Source organism: Bombina bombina, chromosome 4 (assembly GCF_027579735.1).
Source record: "Bombina bombina isolate aBomBom1 chromosome 4, aBomBom1.pri, whole genome shotgun sequence".
Classification (NCBI taxonomy): Eukaryota; Metazoa; Chordata; class Amphibia; order Anura; family Bombinatoridae; genus Bombina; species Bombina bombina.
This window is the reverse complement of record NC_069502.1, coordinates 1,169,924,127-1,169,945,704: the sequence shown is the minus strand read 5'-3', so window position 1 is coordinate 1,169,945,704 and position 21,578 is coordinate 1,169,924,127. Positions and strand designations below refer to the sequence as shown.

Below are 21,578 nucleotides of genomic sequence, written 5' to 3'. Positions count from 1 at the left end.
AGTCTTGTGGGAACTAACATGGATCTAAGTTACAGCTGCTAAGATCAACCTCAGGGCAGAAATCTTCTTCCATATCCCCCTGAGAAAAATAGTACTCACCGGTACCATTTAAAATAAAAAAACTTCTTGATTGAAGAAACTAAAACTAACACCTCACTTTACCTCTTCCTAGTATAACACAGGCAAAGAGAATGACTGGGGGTTGAGAGGAAGGGAGGAGCTATATATACAGCTCTGCTGTGGTGCTGTTTGCCACTTCCTGTTAGCAGGAGGATAATATCCCACAAGTAAGGATGAAATCCGTGGACTTGTCGTATCTTGTAGAAGAAAAATATGTTCTTGTGCTTAATATGCAGGTTTACTTTTTTAAATTATATTGTTAAAATATTGAAGAAATATGTGTAAAGTTTAATTTCTATAGTAATGGTGCCACCATAATGTAACTAAGTTATCTTAGGTTAAAAGTATGTTCTTCATATCTGATCATCCATTCTGTCCCTTTTAGTGGCATTTATAAGTGAGCTGAAAATTAACAAAAGGGTTTATCATTCCTTTAAATTTGTCATGCTAAGGCTTCTTCAGTCCTATCTGTTTGTATGTGTCTTTTATGTACCTGGTATTTTTTTTACAAATTCTTTACAGACATTCACCTCTCATAATTCTCTAAATAGGATCCCATTGAGGCTATAGTGAAGCTGGTGGGAAAATATGAGGTGTATATATTGAGGTATCTCAGAAACTACTTAGAGTTGCAAAAGGCACAGGGCTATATCACTGATATAAAGTTTGTGAATATTGTGCTGTGTGAATGAAGAAATGTATATGTTACAGTTAAAGTGCAGAAATCAGTTAATGTGCACATTACCTAGCTAATCTGAAAATGAACTAGGGTGATCAGTTAAAGTGCAGAAAAATTGTTTCATTTCTCAAATTACCTAGGTAATCTGCAAATTACCTAGATAATCTGCACATTACCTACAAAAAATGCACTTTAGCGGTAACATATATATAAACTAAAGGGAGTCCTATGGTTTTTCCTATGATAATCAGTTCATATCACTTTTTTTTTAGAGAGCCTGGGGCACTTTCTTCTGAAAATGGAGGTAAAAACAAAATCTTAAAGGGCAGTGTGGCGCACTTTATGCATCATTCATTGCCCAGACACACTTCAACTTCTTAACAAGTTTATAGTTGTTTTCCCAATGGTATAACAACTGCTCTCATTCTGTTTTTGCATTTATTAGCATCTTGGCCTCTACGCTTCTAAGCATTGTATATTTCCCATTCTGAATTGTTACAGAATCGACTACCCTGCAACCCATTGTGGAATTATGCAATGAGCACAAATAAATGTAAGAACATCGTACTGAGAATGTGAAATATCTGCCATTCTAGCTGTAATGTATCTGTGATAATACTGTTGAAAAACAAATAATAAACTTTCAAGCACTTTAGCTTTTTAGAAAAGTTTGTTTCTCTCATGTAAACTGTTTATTATCTATCTATCGAATCTATAATAAATAAATAGATTCAATAGATAATTTCCCAGACGGAGAATTTCAAGACGTGCAGGCTGAGACCCATGGTAAGGTTCCCAGAGGCAGTTGCGGCGCCCGAGGCTCTGATTAGAACAGAGCACTCTGGAGCGTATCTGCCCTCGGCCGAAATCAGAACATTCTTCGGCTTCTTTTTCAATAAACAGTTTACATGAGAGAAACAAACTTTTCCAACTTTAACTACACGGAAGCAGTTAATGTGCACATTACCTAGGTAAAGTGCAGATTCTGCACTTTAACTGAGCAAATCAGTTAATCTGCAGATTAGCTAAGTCAGTGTTTTTCAACCAGTGTGCCGTGGCACACTAGTGTGCCATGAGAGATCCTCAGGTGTGCCACGGCAGACTGACAACAGTGTGACATATTTTTTAAACTTTGCTTGTTTTTTACTCCCAGTGCAGGGGTAGTTTGTAGGAGGCATGGCATAACAGCACAATACATACAGTATGTGTGTGTTTGTGTGTATGTGTATATATATATGCTGTATTAGGCTACAATGTGTGATTTTTTTAAAATTTTGGGATGGTGGTGTGCCATAGGATTTTTTAATGTAAAAAAGTGTGCCACGGCAAAAAAAAGGTTAAAAATCACTGAGCTAGGTAATGTGCACATTAACTGTTTCTGCACTTTAACTGTAACATATATAACATTATATAAAATGTACATATTATTCTCTCCAGCTAGAAAGGCTGAGGCTTTTCCCTGTTTTCAGTTACCATATAATTACCTATATCATTATTGCTTTCTAGATTTGATTTCTTCTAATTTTGGCAAATCCTAATTGGAGTTATTTTCTCTGCAGAAAATTATTAGTCCTAATTAAAGCCTACAATGAGCCACAACTCTGATTTATTTTTTACCTAAGAAAGGAATATTAGTACTTTTTTACGAAAGACCCTGGCATAATAAGATTTTTTTGTTATTTATTTTCTACATTAATAATAATTTTATATATGACATAATAATAATACATATATATATATTTCTCAATAGATATATATTGTCAAATCACGTCACGCTGAATATTCTACCATAGTTTTGGCTTTTACTCAAGCGCAAACTAAAACTTTCAACTTGTAATATCTGTGCAAGTTAGAGCGTTCATGATATCCATTGAAAGTATAGGTTGCGCTTGCGTGAAGTCAGCCGCACTTACCCTTCTCTGGTTAGCATGCTTTACCATGGACATGTAATATTAAGTTGTGCGCTAATGTTAGCGCAGTCCAGTAATATCATGTATCATGACGTGCGCTATCATTAGCGCACCACTTGTAACCTGGCCCTCTTTATTACAGTCTGACTACTTAATTTCCTTTTAAATGAAGCCTTTACAATGCATCTAGTAGTATACATAATGTATAATTGAATACATTTAAAGTATAATTGAATACATTTATTCTTTACACAAAAGAGTAAGCAGGTAAGAATGAAAGGCTGCCGCATTAAAAAAAACACGATACAGCAGCTACCTAAAATGCTGCATCAGCAACTCTGCAAGTGAACTTCATCTTAACCCAGCTACTGGGCACCCATTAATCAAGGTGTTCTTCTGCACTGACGTAAATCAAGCCCTGCATACGTGACTATATTTCAAAGTGTTCTGCTGATGTCAATGCTGCGAGAGGCTACATTTCTGTTTCTCTATTGGGAATCTCACTGCTGGTGTGAGGGAGGAGGTGTGTGTAATGGAATTTCTGTTAACCAGAAGAAAAAAACAGCTGATCGTTTCTGCCTGGAATTACTATAGCTGGAGACCTTGTGGCCTTGCCATGTTGAAGAAAATTACAAGTGAATCTTCAAAGCATTTTCTCAGTGTATCTGAAAAGAAATTTGGCTTAAAGTATTTCAGCCAGAGCTGTAAATGGAATACATATATGCCAAGGGTTGGGAAGCTTGTATATGTGCAGTCTAAACATAGCTTAGGAAGGAAAAGACTCAATGACTGGTGAGCATTTTGTCTGTGAAAAAAATGTGCTCCAGTATATTCTTTCATATCTATTATTTATGCTTTTCTGCATAGCATATGTCTGGATTGATATTAGGAATAAATTAATAGCCTCTGTGTAAATAAGTGTGTTTTTATCAGAATGTCTTGGCTCAGTAACTAAAATAAGCTTTCTTCTATAAAGGTAAGACGAGTTGACGGATTCATCCTTTACTTGTGGGATATTATCCTTCCTAACAGGAAGTGGCAAAGAGCACCACAGCAGAGCTTTCTATATAGCTCCTCCCTTAGCTCCACCCCCCAGTCATTCTCTTTGCCTACTCTAAGTACTAGGAAGGGTAAAGTGAAAGAGGTGATAAAATACGAGATTGCTGGACAGCAGCCTCCTGAAAGAATTACAGCTCACTCTACCAGAGCGGTGGCTTCCACATGGGCTTTTAAAAATGATGCTTAAGGCTGCGACTTGGTCTTCGCTTCATACCTTTTCCAAATTTTCCAAATTTGATACCTTTTGCTTCTTCAGAGGCTATTTTTGGGAGAAAAGTTCTTCAAGCAGTGGTGCCTTCTGTTTAACCATCTGTCTTTTCCCTCCCGTTCACCCGTGTCCTGTAGCTTTGGTATTGTATCCCACAAGTAAAGGATGAATCCGTGGACTCGTCTTACCTTTATAGAAGAAAAGTAAATTTATGCTTACCTGATAAATTGATTTCTTCTATGGTAAGACGACTCCACGGCCCGCCCTGTCATTTTTAGACAGATTATATTTTTTTGATTTAAACTTCAGTCACCTCTGCACCTTGTAGTTTCTCCTTTTTCTTCCTGTACCTTCGGTCGAATGACTGGGGGGTGGAGCTAAGGGAGGAGCTATATAGACAGCTCTGCTGTGGTGCTCTTTGCCACTTCCTGTTAGGAAGGATAATATCCCACAAGTAAAGGATGAATCCGTGGACTCGTCTTACCATAGAAGAAATCAATTTATCAGGTAAGCATAAATTTACTTTTATAGTGATTCCATTGAATAGGATTCAAATATACCTATATTAGATGTACAAAGTAGTTTGCACTTATGTATTTTGCTATTCAAGAGATAGAAAGGTCAAATGTAAGAATTTTTGCAGTATACTTCCATTCGCAAAAATGTTTCTAGTAAAACTTATTACTGTTTTTCAGTGGCATATGCACATATCTGGTGAGGGCACGTGCACCAGTATACAAACATTATGCATGCTCAGATTGCTGGAAGTGGTGTGTATTGCTTCTGTAAAGATGTAATTTGTGTCATACAAGTTACTGCTGACCCTCTAAGAAGGTGTTGTGGTTGAATACAGGTGTACAGATCCTCACAGGATATGTAAGTATGCCGCAGAAAAACAGTAATAACTTAATTAGAAGCATTTTTATTAATGAAACTATTCTGCAAATAATGCTTCTTTTCTTCCTAATGGGAAAGTGTCCACAGCCGCATTCATTACTTGTGGGAAATAAGAACCTGGCCACCAGGAGGAGACAAAGACACACCAGCCAAAGGCTTAAATACTCCCCCCACTTCCCCTATCCTCCAGTCATTCTTTGCCTTTTGTCCCAGGAGGTTGGCAGAGAAGTGTCAGAAGTTTTTATTTTTGATTATTGTACTTTTATTTATTTTTACAAATGTCTCTTATGGAGGGTACTTCCCTTCGACATGGGACAGGAGTTTTATGTAGTCCTGACAGTCTCTCAGTGAGAGCCTGGGCAAATGTTAGAGTCCGGAGATGCAGTGGGAGTTCCCTCTGCGACACCATCGAGATTTGTATTAAAAGCTCCTTCAGCACTTGGCGTTGCCGAACTTTGTTTCGCTACCTGCTATCTTTTCTCAAGTCCATGACGGAGGCGATGCTACTATTCGTTTCACTTGAAGGGCCGTGTTCCTGTTCCATGACGTAGATTCCAGTAAGATCGTTTCATTTTATTACATTGATGTAATGTGATTTATTGTGACAGCTAAGTATGGGTCTCAGTGAGGCACCTTCTGTACCGATCTGGAAATCAAGGGATAATTTCTTCCTTAGGGGGGATTTGTGAACAGGGAGGCTTCCTTTAATCATGTTTCTTATGTTATTCAACCTGCCTGGTGTAGTGTGTATTGGCTCTAAGGCTGAGACATCTAGCGTTAATCTATGTTGTGGCATAGTGGCTGGATCTATGGGCTTGCATCCACCTTTGGATGCTGGTTGTAACCTTCTTGCTAGGTTCCAGGCTTGCTTAACTTTTTTCTGTGGGGCCTAGTTTTCCGCCTTCTGGTGGCGCGCTTTTTGGATTACGCGGTACACCTGGCGACCGGGCGTCGTTACACTTGGTGGCTTTTTTTCACTTCAGCATTCCTGACCGTGTGACGGCGAAGGAAAGTCTGCTCCGCTGAGGTCTGGTCATAGGAGGTGGTGAGTGCCCAAGCCACTGTGGGTGTCAGGTGCCGGTAGTTTTTCCATATAGTGCTTTATTTTTGATAGTCTTTAGCCATGGAGGATTCTAATGCTGGGACTATTGTTATTGCAGATTCTGAATCGTCCTCTTATGAGGATAGTACTTTGGCCCCATTGACGCAAGTCTACCAGTCATGTCTCTTGTGCCTTCGTAGTGTGCCGGGTTCCTTGTGGAGCCATGGGCCTGCAGAGCAATCGGCCTCTGGGGGCTCTGCTCCTCAAGTGGCGACTTCCCATGCGCACTCTTCTTCTACTGTTGCGGGTGACCCTGATGTTGATGTCTCCTCCGCACAGGGTGGATTGTTTCCCCCGGAGATGACGGGACATTTTTCGTTTTAATTTGTTGATGGTGCTTGTTTGTCTGCAGGACCCCGATGTTTCTTCGCAGTTGTGTTCCTGCCCAACTATCCCTGGTGTCCAGACCGTGGGTGGCACTATAGTTTTCCCCCGGGGGTGATTGTTTCTCCATGTTGTGCCTTTTGTTACAGGATTGCGCATTGCGTGTCCTACTATGTCGTCTTTTTGACTTGTTGGGGGATCCTTTCCTTTATCAGCCTAGAACTTCTCAGTTCTCTTATGATCCTTCTAGCTAGACTAGTGGGGATTATGTAATCTCCTGTCGGTCTATCGTAATCTTTCCCAAAAAAATTCTTGAAGGTTCCGGCCTTCGTTTGGTGGGTCCTACGGAGGCCTGGCTCTTTCTGGGCGGATACCTATGGGTTGCCTGTTATTCCTTTTCATCTGGTAGGATTTATTTAATTTTATTATTTCTTTTCATGCAGAATTTCTGGGATTGATGTGCTAGTTACTTCCACGAAAGTTGTTCCCGGATTGTTGGTCTGGAGTTTCTGTGTTCCTTGTTAATTGGTTAGTGACGCACGTTGCGCCTGGCTGGTTTAGTGGGACCTTGAGGTTCACTTGTTCTTGTTGTTTGTTTTTATAAACTACACTATACATTCACATTGTGGCCTTTCGGGTCAGGATGTTGGGAGGGCTTGGCCCAAGTCGGTCTGCATCCCGGTGACTGGGTCAGTGGAGTTCCACTACGTCGCCTTTTCTTCCCCATTCCTGGGGGTGGGGCCTTATCCGCAGTGGTTTAGGATCTTTTTGAGCTGTGTCTTGGTGGTTCATCTTGGGATCCTAGGTTGGTTCTCTTTTACTGGTTGTTCCCGGTTTTTGCGGGGCTTAGATTGTGGAGATTGCCATCGAGTGGTTAGCTTACAGCTTGCCATGCAGGATGCATTACCTGTGGCTATTGGACGTTTTGGCACGCCTTGGATCCTTTCCCGGTGCTGGAACTTGTGCTTCCGGTTGTCTTCTTCCGTCCCTTGGGTTTCGGTACCGGGGTGGGAGCCGTTTTTTTTCTGGGTCTTGTGGATCTTGGCTGCTGGTCCGGGGTTCTTCTAGTTTGGGTTCGTTTCCGTGATTTTCGCAGAACTTTTCCTGTGTCCTCTTTGTAGTTCCTCTATTTCAAGGTTTTTTCCTCGGCTGGGATTGCTCGGACCAGGTTGTTTTGGTCTGGTTGTGGCTCGGTCGTGTTGACTCGAATTTTGGCCAATGGAATCTCTTGTTGCGCCCTCCCTGCTCAGATCTGGTTGTAGATATGGGGTGGGCCCGGGATTCTGGTAATGTCGGTATAGCTGTTTCTATACCTGTCCCGTTTTCCCTTCGGTGTTTCGGGGTTGGGTCAGGATGGTGTTTTCCTTGTCTCCCCTTTGGGGAGTCTGGACCTTTCTTCCGGTTGTGGTACCCTTTTCGAAGGGTTCTTTTGCCCTGTTGTTTCTCATTCTTGTTCGTTCAGACCACTGAGACATGGATCTGACCATCTAGTGTACCTTTTATCCTTTTTGTTTCTGCATTCTGCAGAATTTCTAGAGGCTGATGTGTTTGCGGCAGGTTGTCTTGTCTTACCACCTCTGTTCTGAGGGTCCGAGATGTTGTCTCTTGGAGGTCTTTGCGCTTTTTTTGGTTAAGAAAAAATATTTGGTTAAGAAATATTTGCATTCTTTAATCCTTCCTAGGCTTACTGCTTAAACAGGTGGACCTTTTTTATCCCCTTTGACTAGTGAGGAACTTGAGCTTATTGTTAAAAATTTGAAAATAAATAAAGCCCCTGGACCAGATGGATATACCGCTCGATTTATTAAATTTTAGAAGAGAACTTCATTGTTACTGAGGGTTTATGACACAGCCTTTGAGACTGGATCTTTTTCTGAGGATCTCCTGGAAACATTAATAGTCACCATTTCAAAACCAGGGAAGGATCATTCTCTGTATGAAAGCTGTAGGCCCATATATTTAAAATTGACGTTAAAATGTATTCTAAACTATTAGCCCACAGTGCCTTTGCTCCCTATGATAATACATACCAACCAGGCAGGATTCACATTGGACAGACAGGGTCCAGATAATACAAAAAGACTTTTGAGTATCCTGTTAGAAGCTCCCAAGTTGCGAAAGCTCATCTCGCTAATCTCATTAGATGGCCTTTGACTTAGTTTGATGGGGCTAAGTGTTGCATGCTTTTCTATTCTATTGGGTACTTGTAAAGCGCAAACTAATCACCCGTGAGGGTCTCAAGGCGCTATGGGAGGGGGGGGAGATGGGGGCTAAGGGAAGACGATTCAGTCGAAGAGCCAGGTCTTGAGGTCCTTCCTGAAGTTTGTAAGGGAGGTGGATTGTCTGAGGTGCAGCGGGAGAGAGTTCCATGACCTTGCTGCCATATAGGAGAAGGATTTTCCTCCAGCTGTTTTTTTCTTGATGCAGGGGATGACTGTGAGTGCTTGGTCGGCAGAGTGGAGTTGTGGGGAGGGGGTGTAGAAATTGATACAGTTTATTTTCAAGTAGGCAAATCCCTCTCTTAAAAAAAAAAAAAATGTAGTCTGTATAGCCAGGTAATCGAAGTGGTAACAGTGATCACTTTGCAAAAAAAAAGGTGTTTTTATTTCTGTATTGGCACAAAGGGGCCTCTCTAGTTTATATTATAACCCCCAAAAGCCTGTATGGACCTCTATTTCGCACGTGGCTACACTTGATGACAATTTGGTCAGGTTATTTTGGCCCTTTTCAATATTATTTACTAAAATCGCAACTTTTTACATTTTATTGCCTCAGCTATATCATATGCCATGTAATATAAATATAATAATGGTATATTCTGGATCTGGTGAATAAAACAATATATAATTTGTGTGGGTCAGTCACTGAAATCTGACGTACAATAGTGTTTACTTGTAGCAAAAAAAAGCTCAACATTGTCTTAGTACAGGCATGTAAAAAAGACTTAGCATCAAAAGGGTTAAATAGAAAATGTATTGTTTACGGTCCCTTTAAAGGAAATACAATACTTAAACACTGCTCCACCCTTTCCCATCAGGCACTTTTTATGCAAGCACAAGTGTAAAAAAAACTATATTTCATTGTCAAATTTCTGTTCCTTCCACTTCATTAGTTGTTCCCTCCTTTTTCCATGTTTAAAGGGTAAGAAACTTTAAAATTAAGACCATGTCATTTTAAGACACTTTTAAATTCACGTCTATTTTTTTTTTTATGTATTTTGTTCTCATGGTATATTTTGTTGAAGACTAATATGTACATAATCCTACTCTAGTGGGAGCTAGCTGGTGATTGGTGCCTGCACACATTTGTCTCTTGTGATTGGTTCATTAGATGTGTTCAGCTAGCTCTCAGAAGTGTAATGCTGCTCCTTTAGCAAAGGATATCAAGGGAATGAAGCAAATTTGATAATATAAGTAAATTGGAAAGTTTTCTGAAATTGTATGTTCTATCTGAATCTTGTCCCTTTAAAGTTATGGTAAATCCTAGCGTTTGTTAAACGCTAGGATTTACAATTGGAACAAAATAACGGGGACTTTCATTTATGAAGTATAAAATACTTCATGCTGATAGCGCCTTTATTTGTTGGAAGCGTTCGCCGCACTGAGCTGCACCGGCAGCCCGCGGCAGAGCACTATTTTGCTGAGAGGTGATGTTTCCACGTTTCCCGTGCGGGCTATCCGACTAGGCGCCAATTGGAACGCAAGGCTATTTGCTAAAAGGTGGCAATGTCACCTCAGCAAAATAGCGTTCTGCCGTGTGCTGCCTGAGCAACTCAGTGAGGCGAACGCTTCCAAAAAATAAGAGCTTTCAGCATGAAGTATTAAGTCCCCTTTATTTGCTCCAATTGTAGCGTTTCACAAACGCTAGGATTTTTCAATCACTTTAAGTAACACTAGCATTAACCTCAGTATGCTTTCAGGGACGGGAGATACATTTCAACAAAGGCATAACAAGAAAATTAGGTTCATTTAAAGGGACATAATACTCATATGCTAAATCACTTGAAACTGATGCAGTATAACTGTAAAAAGCTGACAGGAAAATATCACCTGAGCATCTCTATGTAAAAAAGGAAGAGATTTTACCTCACAATTTCCTCAGCTCAGCAGAGTCAGTTCTGTGTAAAAAGTTATACTCAGCTGCTCCCAGCTGCAGGTAAAAAAATTAAAAAAAATGAAGAAATTAACAGCAGCCAATCAGCATCAGCAGTGCTGAGGTCATGAACTCTTACTGTGATCTCATGAGATTTGACTTAACTCTCATGAGATTTCATAGTAAGCTTCCTTTACCTGATTGGTGAAATAATATGAGAGTGCACGATGCTAGTCCCTTCAGATGTCCCAGGACAGACACACTAAAATGCTGCTTAGAAATCCTTTACAATGGGAGGTGGCTACTGAGGAACTTTTGAGGTAAAATATCTTTCTTTTTTACATAGAGATGTTCAGGAGATATTTTCTAGTCAGCTTTTTACAGCTATGCTGCATCACTTTCAAGTGTTTAAACATTTGGGTATTATGGCCCTTTAATATAAATTAAATATAGTTTTTGTTGTAGGCTCTGTATCACGTCCCTTTAAGAAAATCTAAGCTTTTTTCATTCATCCTTTTAGAGGAAGAAAGTGTTTATTTAAAATAATACATTTGTTAGATATGAATGATGGACACTATTTCTGTAATGGTTTTTCACACTCGCTTAGAAGTGTCCATTTTCATCCTCAATTATATGTGCTATGTGTATTCTGTTACCGGGTCCTCCTGCAGCCTGCGCAAAGAGAGAGATGATGAGCACATTCAGATTGCTTCACAAATTGAATTTATTTCCCAGGCTGCATTTGCCCTTAACAGACGGTGCTTTTATGTGGCTACTCCTCCCACTTTTGTCAACGAGAGGAGCTGAGCAACATGAAATCAAGAGACAATCTAATTTAGCAAAAACAATGTTCACACTCAGTCCTTTGTAACTGATCAAAACATGTAACTTCAATAGTTTAATACTGGGTTTGGGTGAAAAAGCTTTTAAGACCAGAAACAAATACAACTTCATAAAACCACAGAGCAAAATGTTTGATCATGTATGCCAATAATTATTACCCACGATGCACGGCACTTCTGGAAGGTAGAAAATGACTGCTCTATACACTCTAAAGCTATCAAAGAAACTCTGCTTTTTAGTACATTTATCGTTCCCAATGACATCCATTCAGAGTTCATATAGTTATGGGATTTAAGTAATATTTATGTCTTAGATGGATGTAATATTGATCAACAAACTAAAGTATGTATTAGAGTGTGTACTTTTACATACCAGGCTTGAATGAGTTTAACCCTCACGCAGTCCTCGGTGCCTTCAATGGAAAACAATGTAGTTGATAGGCGGGTGAATGCGGCAGCTGCTCTTGATTGGCTGTCCGGCTGTGTCCAGCCCAAGAGGCTGCAATGCTTACAGGGTTTAACTTGTGTTTAACTGCTTGGGGGAAGGTTATTAACGTCATTATTTAGAATCAGTAATGATACAATTATATTCTCTGAACTATGGCGTATCATTTAAATCACCCAGGTACAAAAGCAATTAGAAAAGGACAATGTAAATGATTCTATTATTATTTTGCATTTGGGTCTGTAAAATGCATACAAGCTGATTAGTTTGGTACGGTTTTAATGTTTTCTTTGTATTCATCAGCTTATTATTTTTATTTAGATAGATGCTTTATATCAGTAAGGTTTTATTTATAGAATATAAACCAGATAAGCATATTCTAAAGGTGGAAAGTGTTGCAGAAATGAAAATGATTTGAGATAACAAATCATTTTTGCTTTCCCAGTTCTGCCTGGGATATATCAGGATGAGTCCAATTATTTTGCGTAGTTCTATTACTCCTAGCCAGGTGAGTTCTAACGGTTGTATTGGATGAGACGATGCAATAATGGCTACTTGGATGAGTGTTACAAATAATAATCTACATGACATATCTGGCTTCGTTTCTCACTCTTTAATTGGCTCTTGAAAGGTCTGCTACTGGCATTTAGCTGGAACATGAATATATCTGTGACCACCGTATTAGCAGTGATATATGTGGGCTCTGCATTGGGTTGCAAGTTATGTTGGCACCAGGGGTGTAACTTCCACTAAGCCTTTGGACACCAGAGAGGACTTTGCATTTCCCCCTAGCCCTAAGTCTAATTAAATGTAATCCTAGCCTAATGCTAATCCTAGTTCTAACTTTTATTACAATGCCTCCCACTTACTGTTTGACATTCCAGCAATTGCACTGGAAACCCATAAATATTGTACAGTGACAAATGCAACATAAATTTTACATAATATGATGAAGAAAACCATATACAGGTAGCCCTCAGTTTACGCCGGGGTTAGGTTCCAGAAGGAATGGTTGTAAATTGAAACCCAGTTTATAATGTAAGTCAATGGCAAGTGAGGGAGATAGGTTCCAGGCCCCTCTCAAAATTATCATAAGTAACACCTAATACATTATTTTTAAAGCTTTGAAATGAAGACTTTAAATGCTAAACGGCATTATAAACCTAATAAAATAATCACACAACACAGAATATATCATTAAACTAAGTTAAAGGAACAAAAACATTTGCTAAACAGCATTATAAACCTAATAAAATAATCACACAACACAGATTTCACTTGCATTTTTCTGCAAACAGTTCTTTCTATGCATTCCAATCTGGACTGATTTATAGACAGGAAGATCTTGTTCCTTTGAAATCTGCTCGATAGCTCAGGTCTGGTTAAACTGATTAATTTCAGCTTGCTTGGCTTTGCTGCAACACAAGTGGACAGCTCCACCTACTGGCTATTTTAATAAATGCACTGCTTCTCAATGCTTTTCAATAGCAGTCACATGACTGGGAAAAAAGGTTGTTATTCTGAAACGGTGTAAATTAAACCGTTGTAAAGCGAGGGCCACCTGTATTGTAAAAAGTAAAATGCTCTAATACCTTTTTGATTTCATCTTGTAGTTCCATGATAACCATATATTGCATTGGGCCTGGGGCTTCTATATGGTTTACAAAACTCCTCTTTATGATGGAGTATGTCTTGTGAAAGATATGTTGTTAATAATATTTCTTTCATCAGATAGTTAGAGTCCATAGTCATCACATGTGGGAATATTCCCCTCCTGACAGCCAGGAGGAAGCAAAAGACGCCCCAACCCTTGACCCTAAGTCATTTTATTTGCCTGCTTAATGAGGAGTGAGGTTAAAGTGAAGTGAAGTGCAAGATCTACTCATACTTTGAAAGGGGATTCTCTAACCGATCTGAGGCCCAAATCCTCCTATTTGTAACCTCTTGTTCAGAGGGGCAGACAAAGAGTTATCAGCCAGGCAGTGAAAGGCCTTTTCTCAGTGAAAAAATGTTGCAGGCCCCCCCCCCCCCGGTGAAATGCAGGCTTGTCCACCAATCCCCTGATCTACAGTGAGCTGCTTCTTGTGGGTCCACAGCCCTCTCCAAGTGAAATGTGGACTTCTCCACCAATCACCTGGGTTGAGATGCTGCTACTGAATTAGATCAATGGAATTGTGCTCTCACTGCTTAGGATGGTCTCATCTACTGAAAGCAAGTTGTTGAGGTAAGCACATTGGACGGAGGTGCTAAGAGCTTAGTACCTGCACCTTCATAGCCCACCGGCTATTAGTATGAACATGTTTACATAGTCTGGAGACACGTATACACCATACTCCTTATTCTAGCAGTTTATAGCATTTTGGGCACTTTTAAAAACTTTTTTGTGCTTACTGTTTCTTTAAATTTAGCATGGTTGGCTTAGCTTGCTCAAATGTTGCTTCTGAACTATGCACAGTATGTTTTACTTCCCCTGCTCTAAATTTCTGGTTGTTCTCTTTGGGTTTTTAACTTTAGCGCTCACCAGTAGCACAGGTGCACTAAGGCTTAACGGTTTTAGCACACCTTTTTATGTTCCTGTGTTGCTGTAACATTCTGAGCATGCAGGAAGGTTCTCAGTACCGGTGGAGGAGGTAAGACACTCTAATAATCACAGCTTGTCTTCAAATGTATCCCTTTGTGCACTGTGCTATTGGCTATGTAAGCCTTTATACTGTTTTGCAGTTTTTTCAGAGCTTATTTGAACAGTATCTTATAGTTATTATATATAGTTATTAACCATTTAAAGGTTAATCCATTTTACATTGTGCCTTTCCTTCCATTTGGGGTTAACCATTTGTGTGCTTTGTACTGCTTATTTTCTCCTGTTTATCTCAGATACTTAAGCTATTTCCTTTCTGGTACTTTGAAGCAAACTGTTGCAGCTCAGGCCTTTGGTCCATCATCTGATTATCTAGAAGGGAGATTCTCTGTTACTTTTACCCCTTCTAGTTTGTGTTTGCTTTGTAAGGATTCCCAGGTGTGTGTCCATGCTCAGCTTTGTACCTCGTGTGCTAAGTTTATTGCTAATCCTTAACATGGTTTTAATGCACTTCAGAGTGTCCAAGAGAGCTCATCTGAACTTTCTCCAAAGTTAAGGATTATATTCACTCTATTAGTGAGGTTTTAGCTTGCCTTTAACTGTTAAGCTTATGCAGGCTTTTGCAAGGATTTGAAGAAGATACTTATTTGGCCTTTAGCTCATCAAAGACTTTTATTAGGAGCGGACACTCTGTTACCCATTAATGATAGGGTTTTTTCTGATTCTGATGACTCTTATTCTGTGGATAGTCTCTCTGAATCTCAGGACCCTGCTGCTGTCGAAAAGGATTTGTCCTTTCATTTCAGGCTTGATCATATCCATGCCTTATTGCAGGAAGTTTTAATTGCTTTAGAAGTAGAGGACTGTCCTGCTACAGTCAAGCAATCTTTTAAGGGTAATTAATTTTTTTAAGGCAGCTTCTAAGCAGCCGTCCTTTTTTTTTTTTTTTTTTTTCCTCATGCTTGATTCAGTTTCTGAAATTATTTCTAAGGAATGGCAGAAGCCAGGTATTCCTTTTGTTTCTTCTACTAAATTTAAATCTATGTTTCTTCTCCCTTCTGTTAGTAGAGAGATTTGAGAAACTGTTCCTAATGCAGCTGTTTCCACTTTGTCCAGGCATATCACTATTCCTTTGGAGGATATTTCCTCTTTTAAGGATCTTTTGGGTAGAAAACTTGAAGCTTTTCATAAGCAATCAGCTTTCAGCTTGCTGTTTTAAACCCGCAGTCGTGTGGCCTGTATATTGAACTCTTAATTCTGTCTCAGGGAAGTTTTTCTGACAAGGTTATTGATACCTAAATTCAAGCTAGGATAACTGTTCCAAGACATATTTATCATAAGGTCTGGAAAACCTTTGTTTGCGTGGTGTTCTTGCAAAAGGTTATCATTAGAATTCTTTTAGAATTCATAGAGTTTTGAGGAATGCTTAGACAAAGTGTCAGATTCCAGCTCTTTCTGCTTTGTTTCATAAGAGAATTGCTAAGATTTCCGACATTTATGCATTTGTTTAGGCTCTAAACTAGTTTTCCTTTGAATCTTAATCTGGTTTTGAGGGTTCTTCAAACTTCTCATTTTGAGCCGATACATGGTTTAGACCTTCAGTTCTTTTTCTTCTAGCTATTTCTTCGGCTAGAGGGGTATCTGAGCTTTCTGCTTTGTCATGCAATCCTCCTTTTCTGATTTTTCATCAGGATAAGGCAGTTTTTTTGCACTTGCTATTATTTTCTTACTTAGATGTTATCTACATATACTGTCAATCGGAAAATTGTGGTTCCTTTATCTCCAGCTCCTAAGAATTCTAATCAGTGCCTTTTCTACAATTTAGAGCTTTCATATATTATGTAGGAAGCCACAGAAGTTTTCAGATTTTCTTTTTGTTAATTTTTTGGGGTCTCTGAAAAGTCAGAAAGCAAGGGCTGTTACTTCAGCAGCTTGGCTTAATGCTTTAATTTGCTAGGCTTATTTGGTCGTGGGGAAAATTCTGCCTGAGCGTATTACTGCTCATTCCACTAGAGCAGTTGCTACTTCTTAGGCCATTTGTAATGAGGCTTTTATTGATCAGATTTGTAAGGTAGCTACTTGGTCTTCTTTAGACGCTTTTTTATCACTTTGATGTGAATGCTTCTTCTGAGGCTGCCTTTGGCAGGAAAAATCTGTGGGCCGTAGTGTCTGTATAGTTACTTCCTGCCTTCATTGTTTGTCCCCCACATTTTATGGTGATCGTGGAAGTCACTTCTTGGGTATTGATTCCCACAAGTGATGACTTGTGGGCTCTCACCATCTGATGAAAGAAAACAAAATGTATTCTTAGCTAATAAATTAATTTCGTTCATGATACTGTGAGTCCATGAGCCCTGCCCTTTCTTCTTGTTCAGGTAGCAGCAGTACTTGTTTTGCACTGTACCCTGCTTTATCTTTCCGGCTTTTCTTTTTTTCCTCATCTACTTGGCTATATGTATGACTGAGGATTATGGGGAGAGAAGGGGAATAGTCCCACATGTGATTACTTGTGGACTCTAACCATCATGGGAAAAAAAAAATGTATCTGTTAAAGGGACACTGAACCCTAATTTTTTCTTTTGTGGTTCAGATAGAGCATGGAATTTTAAGCAATTTTCTAATTTACTCCTACTATCAAATTTTCTTAATTCTCTTAGTATCTTTATTTGAAAAGCAAGAATTTAAGTTTAGATGCCGGCCCATTTTTGGTGAACAACCTGGGTTGTCCTTGCTGATTGGGCAGCACCAATAAACAAGTGCTGTCCATGGTGCTGAACTAACAATTGGCTGGCTCCTTAGCTTAGATGCCTTCTTTTTCAAATAAAGATAGCAAGAGAATGAAGAAAAATTGATTATAGGAGTAAATTAGAACGTTGCTTAAAATTGCATGCTCTAGTCTATATGAATCACGAAAGAAAAAATGTGGCTTTAGTCTCCCTTTAAGCATACATTTTGCTTTTGTTTCAAATTCTTGGTTTTGATTTTTTAATTTTAGTTATTAAATTTTAGTACATACAAATTGACAAAAAAGGAAGCGGAAAACTCAGCTAGAAAAGGAAAAGGGTAGCAACACATCCAATTAAAATATTCCCTCCTTTTTCTAAAAAAAAAGGAAAAACAAAACAGCATTATAATAATTGTATAGAAATCATAGCTGTCCTAAGGCGTCAACATGTTTGTCAGAGTATCTTTAAAGGTCACAAATCTTTGTCTTATCTATTCTTATGTCACGTAATTCTTCTATTTTTTTTTGCAATATGTTTTTAGATTAATTATTGTAGGTGAATCTTTTATAATCCAATTTTTACAGACTATATATGTCATGCAAATAAAATAATATTGCTTTAATAAAAACATTGGCTTCAGCATTTTTTATGTTCACTTGGGATAAAGCAAGTTAGATTGAGGTCTGCTGTAATCTACCATGCTTCACGCTATCCATTTGAAATAACTCTGTGCAGTAAAATCTAGCAGCTTCTTGCAATAAGACAAATGTTCAAAATAACCAGTACAGTTGTATGCGCAATAATTTTTTTTTTATTCTCTGTGCATTTTAGTCTGATTTTTGTGAATTTGGAATCAAATGTGCTTTGTTACGCCAGTTGTCTTTTGTAGTATACTTCTCCTTCTGTAGTAAACTAGAAAACACCTTATGGCTTCTTGAATATCTTGAATATTTTTTGATGTTGTCTTATTTTTTTTCTTTCAGGTAACAACCTTGACGCTATCCATGACATAACTGTAGCCTACCCACAAAACATTCCGCAAACAGAGAAGCATATTTTGAATGGGAGTTTCCCCAAGGAGATACACTTCCATGTCCAGAGATACCCGGTAAATAGCCTACCTGCTTCAAAAGAGGAGCTCCAGATTTGGTGTCAGCAGAGATGGAAAGAGAAGGAAGAGCGGCTCCGTACTTTCTACGAAGGAGAAAAGTACTTTGATGCGACAAGAAGAAGTAAAATTCCACCCTGCAAATCAGAGCTCCGAGTGCACTTGATTAAGTTTTTATCATTACTCTACTGGACTACTTTCTCTCTAGCCAGTTGTGTAATGCTGTATTTGTATTCCTTTGTGCGTTGGTATTTCGTATTGATGACATTTGTTTTTGTTATTCAGGAGAAGGTCTTTGGTGGACTTGAACTCATTGAGCTGGCATGTCATAGACACTACACCAGTAAATCACACCTAGATGTGTTACCAGACAAAATAAAATAAAAACGGGTTCTATAAACAAAAACATTTTATAATATTTGACTAATTTTGCATGCCGATATAATCTCTCTAATTACTGTATTTTTAAAGGAACTTTCGCGCTTCTACATAAACAAGAAATAATGTATGTACCACTACACAATTCCAAACTGGCTGTGTTTCAATAGACTCTGGGCTAAAATATGTCATAGAGCCATAGTGACAAAACCAGAGACACTGATAACAGATTTGGTTGCGCTCTACATCTGGATTTACCACAAGACTACTTGATTTCATTGATGACAAATGTAGTGCTTAAGAAATGATTGTAGTTATGAATCCATGCTGTATGTCGGCAATTAAAGGGGCATAAAAGTGCAAAAAGAATATGCTCTTAATATATTAGAGAATTTTAATATTGCTCTATTGCTTGCATATATCTGTGTTTAACTACAGAAAAGGAATTACACACACTTTAAAAGTAATCTCCAGAGCAGCAATGCACTACTGGAAGCTATATGAACACACATGGTGAACCAATGACAACAGGCATATGTGTGTAGTCACTATCACCAGCTAGCTCCCAGTAGTGCTCTGCTGCTGCTGAACATATATACATATGCTTTTCTTTAGAGGATACCAATAGAAAAATATACATTTGATAATAGAAGACATGCTCTGAATCATGAATGTTTTGTTTTGACTTTCACGTCCCTTTAAGTATTAATAGTTGATATACATTTTTGGATTTATAAAAAAAAAAGTTTGTTTCTTTAAATTCCCTTTTAATTTTAAAAACGTGCCAGTGCAGACTGGGGTTTTCTGCCAGAACCTCACAAAAATCCAAATAGATATTGAATGTCCACAGCACCTTAATCTTAAAACAATTCCTTTATTAGGACAAGTTAAAATACATGCAACATTTCAGCCCTTAATCATGCATACCATTTTAAAGGAATTGTTTTAAGATTAAGGTGATGTGGACATTCAATACCCCTGTTTCAGAGTTAGAAAATCTTGGAATACATCTTACCCTAACCCTAATCCTCCTGAAATACTAGTCGGCATTTTAATTATGAAATGTCAGTGAGAAAACATCATTTAACCCAGTAAAGCAAATGTATGATATTTAGCATTTGTTATTTCAGTACAATTAATGACCAGCTAACATTATAATCAACTTAAAGGGACATAAATGCATAAAGTGCAAAAAGAAAATGATCTTTTATTATTGCATTTTATTATTGCACTACTGCTTGAATATAACTCTGTGTTTAACTCCTGCAAAGGGATTTAAACACATAGCTAAAGCCAGCTTGTGATGCTCAATGCACTACTGAGAGCTAGCTGAGCACATCTGGTGACCCAATGACTAGAAGCATATATATGTTGCCATTAATCACCAGCTAGCTCCCAGACGTATGAATGAAGTCATTTTGATAATAGAAGTAAATAGAAAACTCTCTTAAATGTGCATTCTCTATCTGAATTAAGTTTCATTTCTCCAACATAGGTGTGTCCGGTCCACGGCGTCATCCTTACTTGTGGGATATTCTCTTCCCCAACAGGAAATGGCAAAGAGCCCAGCAAAGCTGGTCACATGATCCCTCCTAGGCTCCGCCTTCCCCAGTCATTCTCTTTGCCGTTGTACAGGCAACATCTCCACGGAGATGGCTTAGAGTTTTTTAGTGTTTAACTGTAGTTTTTATTATTCAATCAAGAGTTTGTTATTTTAAAATAGTGCTGGTATGTACTATTTACTCTGAAACAGAAAAGAGATGAAGATTTCTGTTTGTAAGAGGAAAATGATTTTAGCAACCGTTACTAAAATCGATGGCTGTTTCCACACAGGACTGTTGAGAGGAATTAACTTCAGTTGGGGGAACAGTGAGCAGACTTTTGCTGCTTGAGGTATGACACATTCTAACAAGACGATGTAATGCTGGAAGCTGTCATTTTCCCTATGGGATCCGGTAAGCCATTTTTATTACAGACAGAAAAAAAGGGCTTCACAAGGGCTTTTTAAGACTGTAGACATTTTCTGGGCTAAATCGATTTATATATAAACATATTTTATACTCCATAGCCTTGAGGAATTATTTTAATCTTGGGAATTTTGTAAAATAACCGGCAGGCACTGTATTGGACACCTTATTCTCTAGGGGCTTTCCCTAATCATAGGCAGAGTCTCATTTTCGCGCCTGTATTGCGCACTTGTTTTTGAGAAGCATGACATGCAGATGCATGTGTGAGGAGCTCTGATACATAGAAAAGACTTTCTGAAGGCGTCATTTGGTATCGTATTCCCCTTTGGGCTTGGTTGGGTCTCAGCAAAGCAGATACCAGGGACTGTAAAGGGGTTAAATATAAAAACGGCTCCGGTTCCGTTATTTTAAGGGTTAAAGCTTCCAAATTTGGTGTGCAATACTTTTAAGGCTTTAAGACACTGTGGTGAAATTTTGGTGAATTTTGAACAATTCCTTCATACTCTTTCGCAATTGCAGTAATAATGTGTGTTCAGTTTAAAATTTAAAGTGACAGTAACGGTTTTATTTTAAAACGTTTTTTGTACTTTGTTATCAAGTTTATGCCTGTTTAACATGTCTGAACTACCAGATAGACTGTGTTCTGAATGTGGGGAAGCCAAGGTTCCTTCTCATTTAAATAGATGTGATTTATGTGACACAAAATTTAGAGAAAATGATGCCCAAGATGATTCCTCAAGTGAGGGGAGTAAGCATGGTACTGCACCATCCCCTCCTTCGTCTACACCAGTCTTGCCCACACAGGAGGCCCCTAGTACATCTAGCGCGCCAATACTCCTTACTATGCAACAATTAACGGCTGTAATGGATAATTCTATCAAAAACATTTTAGCCAAAATGCCCACTTATCAGCGAAAGCGTGACTGCTCTGTTTTAGAAAATACTGAAGAGCATGAGGACGCTGATGATATTGGTTCTGAAGGGCCCCTACACCAGTCTGAGGGGGCCAGGGAGGTTTTGTCTGAGGGAGAAATTTCAGATTCAGGGAAAATTTCTCAACAAGCTGAACCTGATGTGATTACATTTAAATTTAAGTTGGAACATCTCCGCGCTCTGCTTAAGGAGGTGTTATCCACTCTGGAT

The 21,578-nt window shown here is 38.7% G+C and overlaps 1 protein-coding gene across 1 annotated transcript in view; it reads left to right on the top strand.

Moving 5' to 3' along the window:
- LCLAT1 (lysocardiolipin acyltransferase 1) overlaps positions 1-18,496 on the top strand; it is a 530,390-nt gene extending 511,894 nt beyond the window's left edge. The window contains exon 6 of the mRNA XM_053712637.1: positions 17,966-18,496. Coding sequence (XP_053568612.1) covers positions 17,966-18,474 — 509 coding nt within the window. The 3' untranslated portion in view covers positions 18,475-18,496. The remainder of the gene's footprint in view (positions 1-17,965) is intronic.
- The last annotated feature ends 3,082 nt before the right edge of the window (positions 18,497-21,578 follow it).